At 24.0% G+C, this 8241-nt stretch overlaps 1 protein-coding gene across 4 annotated transcripts; it reads left to right on the top strand.

The window, feature by feature from the left end:
- Positions 1-158: 158 nt before the first annotated feature.
- LOC126897079 (uncharacterized) lies at positions 159-7323 on the top strand. Of its 4 annotated transcripts, none has more exons than XM_050670489.1 (11): positions 159-784; positions 1629-1752; positions 2887-4716; positions 4777-4893; positions 4966-5042; positions 5135-5248; positions 5773-5844; positions 5927-6103; positions 6406-6510; positions 6578-6765; positions 6963-7323. In XM_050670489.1, exons 2-11 carry the CDS (start codon positions 1629-1631, stop codon positions 7036-7038), a joined length of 2880 nt encoding a protein of 959 aa, XP_050526446.1. In that variant the 5' UTR covers positions 159-784; the 3' UTR covers positions 7039-7323. The 4 variants fall into 4 exon arrangements, with proteins under 4 accessions (XP_050526446.1, XP_050526444.1, XP_050526445.1 ...); XM_050670487.1 differs by lacking the exon at positions 159-784 and adding an exon at positions 945-1487; XM_050670488.1 differs by lacking the exon at positions 159-784 and adding an exon at positions 946-1409.
- Positions 7324-8241: the final 918 nt, after the last annotated feature.

Genomic DNA, 8241 nt, shown 5'->3' with positions numbered 1-8241 from the left:
TTCACATGCGACATTAATCTATCCGACAAAAAGCCACATGTCAAACAACTTACTAATATCAATATATATTATTAATATATGAAATTACACTGATTAACAAAATGATTGTTTTTTTTAATCATCGGAAATAAAAGTGTACTTTTAGAAATTTCTAAAATTATCTATAATTGTGTACTTACTGGGATTAATTGTCGTTAGTTTTTCATATTTTAATACATAAGTTAGAACCTTAGCTAGTCAAATATTAGACTTATTTTTATAGTTGCGTTTCCACGCATCAACATACATTTTTCAGGACCGTTGAGGGTTAATTTTTCCTAGATTTAAGCGTCGTCGTATTTTTTTATTGCAAAATTACTTCATAAAATTAATTTTGAGATGTAAAAAAAAGAAATTTTATATAAGGTCCAGATAGCTTTTAAAATATAGAATAGTAGGGAAATTCACACCTCCATTACCTCTCATACAATGTTTTAATGTCTAAGTGGGGCCCGAACCCCTATTAAATAGCTCTCCATTTTTAAACAAAATAGTCTTCGAGATTTTTGTAGTCAATTAAAAATGGACATTCTGCCTAATACCGTGTCTTAATCAGTAGAACGTGTGTCCGAATAATTCGACAACTCAGAAAACTGGAATTGTTCCATACATAGAGATAACATCTTTTAGTATGTTATGCTCATCATCCTCGAGTTCGTTTTTAACGGATTAAGTTAGGTTGTCTATTGGTTTGTGAAAGAATTGTTTAGCATCAAAATTACGTTTTGTTCACAAAACATAACAGGCATGGATCATTGTTGATTTTTTCGATTTCTTAACTCTATAAAAAATAATAATTTATTTTTCAGTAACCATTTGAACTAGTAAATGATTTGTTAAAAATTATTTAGGATATGTCTATTTTTAATACCAAGAGTAAATTATTAACTTAATTTATTTGTATTGAATTTTTTTAAAGATATTACTTAATTCAAAGTTAAACAATTCCCTTGTATAACATGAGAAGGATAGTTGAGTTTATATTTTATTACACAAAATATTTCATGATCAGGCTGTGAAATTAAAAAAAAAAATTGTATTTAGGGAGAAGTTTTAAGAAGATTGAAAATCTGTGCGGCTGCTAATGTGTTTGAAATTCTACCGGAAAAGAACTTTACAAAATTTATTGTCCCTTTTTTTATTTGAAACAGTAGGGGTGTTTTTATTATTGATCTTCCGATGTTAACTTTTATCAGTTTGCTAATGGCACGTATTAAGACACGTGTTGATCAATCAACATGTGAACATTTCAAATCAAGTAAAAGTGTGTACTACGTAGTAACGTATCAATGCTTGATAAGGAAAATATCTAGTTTAAATTTTAAATTGAAAAAACCCACCAGGAAACTACTTAATGCCACTAATTTCAGGTTTTTATGTGAATTGCACAATTAACTTTTAAACTGTTACTTCATTTTCTAAATGCCTTAAGTATCAGTAGATTTTTAGTTCAGTAAGATAATTTAATCATTTAAAACTACATTACATGAATTATATTCTATTTATTTTTGTTATTTAATGTGTATAAAGTCTATATTGAACAAATCCTATTAAATTACTATTTTCATTAAAGCAATTTATTCTCATAGATGGCTTCTGCAGTTGATATGCGCTGGAACTGTATGAATACTAAAGAAGATCTAATAAAAATGTTTACTGGATATATTGATCATGATGTTATAGAAATGATAATAGAATGCCGAAACAATGATTGTAAGTTATACATTTAATAATATATTTGTATTAATATTTTATTGAAAAAAAAAACAAGTCCATATGTTATTTTTCTAACTGAAATATTGAGGTTGTGCTTTAAGGATTGTGTAAAAATTAAACTTCTTTATTATATAAAATAAAAACTACTAGTGGTATCAAAAAAAATCATTTTATTTTTGAATTAATCAACTCAAAAATGATTTTTTTGTACCCTCTTTATTTTCTAAACATTTTTGTGATTGTGGTAGGCTTTTACAGTCTAGCTTCATAGCTCTTTGTTGTCCCTCCCTTTAAAAGTCGGTCAGGTCTAGAGAGAATAGTGAATGAGGAATTTTGTCCTAATTAAAAGATTTAAGTAAAGCAAAAGAACACCTTTCAACTATAAACTATGACATTGATTTTGAAGATTCTTTTATAAATTCTTCAAAACTTTTCAATATTTGTTAGCATTAATAGTCTCTTTTTTAAATTGTCAACGAGTAAAATGTCTTTTTTTTGTTAAAAATATTCCAGTAGAAATACTTAGGAAGCTTAGGAATTTTTCTAAGCTTATCTCTCCTCTTGCCAACATTCAAGTTATATCAAAGAACTGATTAAATAGTTATATATATTTTTTTATAAGAACAGTCAGTTAAATTATAGTTTGATTTATTACTATGAATGGTCTAATAACCCCCTAACTTAAAGATAGATTAGACACAATAAGTAGTATGCAAAAAATATACTATTTTGACAAATTTTTGGAAAATTTTTCTGTGATTTAATTTATCAACATACTATAAAAATAGTATTTAGAGAATATAAAAAACAAAATTAGTTATTATAATATATGAAATTTAGTTATTAAAAGTAAAAATTAATGAATTATTTTTAGTTTTTAAATTTTGTTGAAAACACAGCAGCTGGCATAATTTTTATAGTATACTACTATAAACTGCTCCTCAATTTTCTCTAACAATGTGTGTTATATAAAGGTCTTAGTTGATTTTAATCTTTTTTTTATCAAATTTAATTCTAAACTGTTAAAAATATTGGAGTAAGATTGAGTTTGGAAGGTAAAATATATTTATTTAAAAAAACAAACTATGAGTACATTAAACATTTTTGTTAAAAAGTTATTTCCAATTTCAGTACTTTTAGCATATCGAGATCTACTTCAATTAACTAATCCAGCACCAAATAGTTCTGTAGAACTATATACTGAAGAGAAACAAGTAATGAATTCTGAAAATGATGCTTTTAATACTCTTGATAATGTCAATTGGGATAAGTTATCATCAAATGAGACTCCCACCAGTAGAATACTTTATTTAGTTTCTAAAGGATATAAAGTTATGATTATTATGAGAGGTTGTCCTGGAAGTGGAAAATCATATCAGGCTACTAATATTTTAAATCAATGTTACAAAAATGTAAACTGTGATGAATTTATATATAGTGCTGATAAATTTTTTATCAATAAAAAAACAGGTCGTTACCACTTTGATCGTTATAAAATAAAAGAAGCTCATCAGTGGGCATTTAGCAATACACAAAAAGCTGTTAAAAATGAGATTACTCCAATTATTATTGATAACACAAATGTTGAGCTTTGGGAAATGGAAAATTATGTTAAATTGAGTGTTAATAATGGTTATTGGATTGAAATTTTGGAACCAAATACTGAATGGGCTTGGGATGGCTATGAATTGAGTAAAAAAAATTCTCACCAAGTGCCTTATCATACTATTTTAAGAATGTTACAACAATATGAACGTATGCCTAATGTTGAAAGCTTATTAAAAAAATTTAAATTTAAATATAATAAAAATAATCAACCTCCAAAATTGTCTAACACTTATAAAAAATATCAACTTTGTGAATTACTTAAAGATGAAGAAAAAAAAGTTAACAAACCACCTAATGAAATTAATGATCAATACATTAGTGATCAGTTTAAAGATTTACATATTTCAACAGAATATATAAATTGTAAACAAAACTATGAATGGCCTGTTAATAATATAGATGAAGATTCTTGGACTGAATGTACAATTAATGAGAAAGAAATCAAAGATTCTTCTCAAATATTTAATTCTATTGAGAATAAAGAAGATTTTATCAATAATATTCCTTCAAATTTTATTGATAAATCTGTTAATACCTATGAAAATGATTTTTTATTCATGCAAGTATTAGAAGAAATTCCTTCAGAGGAGTATAACCAATATGTTTTTTATGGAAAATATAGAGACATAAATGAAGGAAATAATAGTAATATATTAAAAGTTTGTGATGGTAAGTTAGATAAGGGTACTATGACATTAGATGATACAAACTTAGTTAATAAACCTACTTTTGATGACTTACAAAAACAATTTCCTCAAAATGTGTGTTCACTTATTATTGAACTATTTGATAAATGTGAAGGAAACATTGATTGGATTGTAGATGTATTAATTGAATCTGGACATGATATAACTAAACAGCAGCTTCATGGGCTAGTAAAAGTAGAAAATTCTCATATTGGAAAATCTTTTAATGATAATAATACACAAGAAGCCATAAAATCTGATTTGATTCCTGATATTATTTGTTCAACTCCTCAAATGAATATCAAAGATAAAATTGAAAGTGAAATAAAAATTAATAAAAATACTAATGATTTTAAGAGTAAATTACTAGAATTGGATAAGTATAATAATTATGATGTGCTAAAAAAAGAATTGGAAAATAAATTTGTTTTTGGTGAATCATCATATTCTGAGCATCTATTGAATATCAAAAAAATAAAAGAAGGTTATGATTCTACCAATAATTGTACTAAAATGTTACCAACAATCATAGATGTGGGTACCTCTGCAATACTAAATGATATGGAAGAAAATTCTAATCAGGATGATACATTTGTTCAATTAGTAGTTGATACTTCTGTTTTAATTCAACTATGTGACTATTTTGGTGATTCCTCCTCAGAATTAAGTAACTAATTAAAATTTTTAACTTAAATTTTTAATAATTTTAGTTACCTATTGTTATTAGACAAAAACACTATGCCAATGTCAGTAAAACTACCTGAGAAGTTAGCTGAAGACCTGTATTTTTATTTAGTTGCTAATGTACCACCTAATATTGTTGATCAAGAAGCTATTCTGCAAGGTTACTTTTATTTAACTTAAAGACATAATAACTGATTAAAATTACATTTTATTTGAGACAAACTTTGTATAGATGAAACGTTGGCAAAAAAATTGCATGAAGAAACTATGAAAGAAAATTTTCCTGGTACATCTAATTCAATTAGTAATGTAAGTATTTATAATGAAATAGTTTTGGAACATATTTTTGGTTGCAACATTAATATTATTCCTATTTTAATAATTATCAATTATTATTTTAGGGTGAACTTACCTTTGCTGCAGTATTATCAAGAAAATTACTTCTAGAAAAATTTAAAAATCTAGATTCAAAACTTGTATTAAATGTATTACGGGCAAAGGATTACAAGTTTCAAGTATTGGCAATTGAAATAAATATTTAGTAATAATTAATTAGTTATAGGAATTAATATTTAAATTGTTTGCTATTTATTTTATCAATATTAAGTGTCATATAAAAGTTAATTATAAAAATTAAAATTTGTTTTCAAAGTATAGTTCACTTTTTAAAATATTAAAATAACAAATTGACTGTGAAGATATCTAGATATTTAAAAATATATTAAGATTTATTTAAATAAAATAGTATAAACTCAAATGTTAAATGTAAAGTAATATGTCAAATATTTCAAGAGATGAAAAAGTGTATTCAATTTTGTATGTTTATATTGCCAAAAAGTGTTTCACATTTTAACTGAAAATAATTATTTTTTTTATTATTATTTAAACAAATAATATAATATACTTTTTTTTTTTTCTGGTATAATCTTAAGATTTTTAACATTTAAATGTTGAATGATTTTGTATTGTTTTTAAAATTTCATTACTACATATTAAAATAAATATTTAAATAAATAAATCTGTTTGTATTCTATTTCAGGAAGCAAGTGATGTTTTGAGTAAAGTATCTGGTATAACGCCAATAACAAATAAGAATAAGGAAAATATTCTGGTATGTAAAAATTATGTTTTAAACTTTGTATGAAAAAGTTTTAAGCTTAAATATTATTATTTTATTGAAATTTCCTATCTAGTCTAATGATGATGATGATTATTATTTCCAAGAAGAACAATTAGAAGATACTAGTACGCAAAATTACACACAAGAAGCTTTACAGCATGCTAATGTAAGACAGCAATTTTTAAGTAAAGCTAACCTCTCAATTAGTTCAAAAATTCATCCAGCTGTTACTGCATACTACTTGGATAAGGTAAAAATTAACTATTATAGTAATAACTTCATAGATTATGGTATCTTAATTAGACCATCAAGTAATGGTGGTTTTATTTATAGAAATATATCTTAATATACTAAAAAAGGAATTTTGGTGTCATACTCAATTTTACAACCCACACATTTTTGTCACAATACAGTGCCTTACCATTAGTCTTACCCTTAATTTTTTTCTGATTCAAACTCTTTAAATATGAGATTGCTACATGTACAGTTTAAAGTAGAAGAGATTTGTTCAACCTAGGTAACTAATATTAATAATTAATAATAAAATTTTAGGCTGAAGAATCAAAACAAAATGAAAAATATGCAAAAACTAAAGCTTTAGTTGCAATACTTACTAATAATAAAAATGTAACAACTTTAGATTTACATTATTTGCAAGTATGAATGTATAATATATAAATCATATATTACATAAATAATATTGTATTAAAAATATATATAACAGGTTCAAGAAGCTTTGTTAGTGTTAGATTTATACTTAGATAATCATATAACTTACTTGAAAAAACTTAGTGGACTTTACAATAGAGGAAGACAATTGACTATTATTACTGGTCGAGGAAAACATAGTCCTAAAGGGATTGCTCGTATAAGACCTGTTGTTTTAAGAAGACTTCAAATTAGAGGCTTGACGTATGTTAAATAATACTGACTAAATTTAATTTCTTTCCACCTAACAGTATTTTTGTATAAAACAATACACATGAGTTTTTTTTAATTAAAAAAAACTTAGCTTAAGTTTCCACATTTTATGCCAATTCATTCATTTTAATTTATAATGTATTAAATTTTATTTAAACATATATATATATATATAATTTTAATTGCAGTTACATGGAACCAGAAAAACCAGGTATGATCATGGTAATCATTAAAAAAACTTCTTTACTCAGTTCACAAATATAATATTGACTAATGTAAAATATTGACATAATGACTGACTCTTCATAATTGTGCACTAATGTACTTTTTATTTATGAATCATCAAATTACACTTAAGCTTTATGTAATAACTTTTAAGGTTTATTATTTGTATATATTGTTTATCAATGATAACTATATAAAATTTAATAATAATAATGATGTATTTAATATATTTGTCAACAACATTGTCTATAATAATAAATATTTGTGTAATAGATACAAAGTATATAAATACTAACAATATTTTTATAATTAAATAGATTATATTTTTCTGTGTAATTGTTAATTTTTTTTACTTGTAAACTTGTATTTGACATATGAACCTGTTATAATTTTTATCATTGTAAATATTATTGTTGTCATTTTTGTAGTTAAAAAAATTGTTTAAAACTGTTGAAATTGGAAGTATATTAAAAATAGTATGATTAATGAAATGCAAATATATACAGGATGATCGAAATCTGGTATTATTTTCTCAGAAACTATTGAGAATTTAAAATTTTTGTAAAAAGAAAAATTATTAAGTTTATAAAACTACAATAATATGAAGTTACATAAATTTTTTTTTTTTATCCCTTCAGGAATAAAAATGTTTATTTACAATTTTTTTAAATGGGAACCACTATTTTTGATTTGATATGATAGAAAAAAAAATTACAAACAATTTTGTTCTTATAATTTTTTTTATCCGAACAACCATTTACGTTTTATAATTGTTTAAAGATTTTGACTATATGTTATAGGGGTATCAACTTTTTTTTATGGAAACGTATTTAACTAGCTTTTAAAATAGAAAATAATGTAATTGAAAAAATGACTGGTTCATAACAACTTTTGGTCAAGTATTTCAGAAGCTATTTAATTTAACATTTTATATTTGAGTGAGAGGAGGAATAAGGCTGAGAAATATCTAATCATAAGAATATCAACACTCCACTCCTCAACTTTAGTCATTACTTTAAATTATTAAACTAAACCATAAAATAGAGATTACTTAAAATGTATAATGCATTTATTATTATTATTATTGTTAAACATCATTATTATATCAAGCTTCTTTACTTTACTTTATTTAATGGTTTTCTAATGTAAAAAAATATTTTTATTAAAGTAATAATTTAAAAATTTGAATTCCTATCTAAACATTTTTTCAGTTTTTTTTTTTTTTAACTGAATTGTAACTTA

This window comes from Daktulosphaira vitifoliae, unplaced genomic scaffold (assembly GCF_025091365.1).
Source record: "Daktulosphaira vitifoliae isolate Bord-2020 unplaced genomic scaffold, ASM2509136v1 Scaffold_1, whole genome shotgun sequence".
NCBI lineage: Eukaryota > Metazoa > Arthropoda > Insecta > Hemiptera > Phylloxeridae > Daktulosphaira > Daktulosphaira vitifoliae.
Note: the sequence above shows the minus strand (reverse complement) of the source record. Positions and strands in the feature narration are given on the sequence as shown.

What these genes read in the sequence shown, in the direction of transcription:
- LOC126897079 (XM_050670489.1), top strand. Translation starts at nt 1,629, where the DNA reads ATGGCTTCTGCAGTTGATATGCGCTGGAACTGTATGAATACTAAAGAA. An exon ending in AGAATGCCGAAACAATGATT is followed by an intron (nt 1,753 to 2,886) that starts GTAAGTTATACA and finishes TTCCAATTTCAG; the next exon opens with TACTTTTAGCATATCGAGAT. An exon ending in CTTCAAATTAGAGGCTTGAC is followed by an intron (nt 6,766 to 6,962) that starts GTATGTTAAATA and finishes TTTTAATTGCAG; the next exon opens with TTACATGGAACCAGAAAAAC.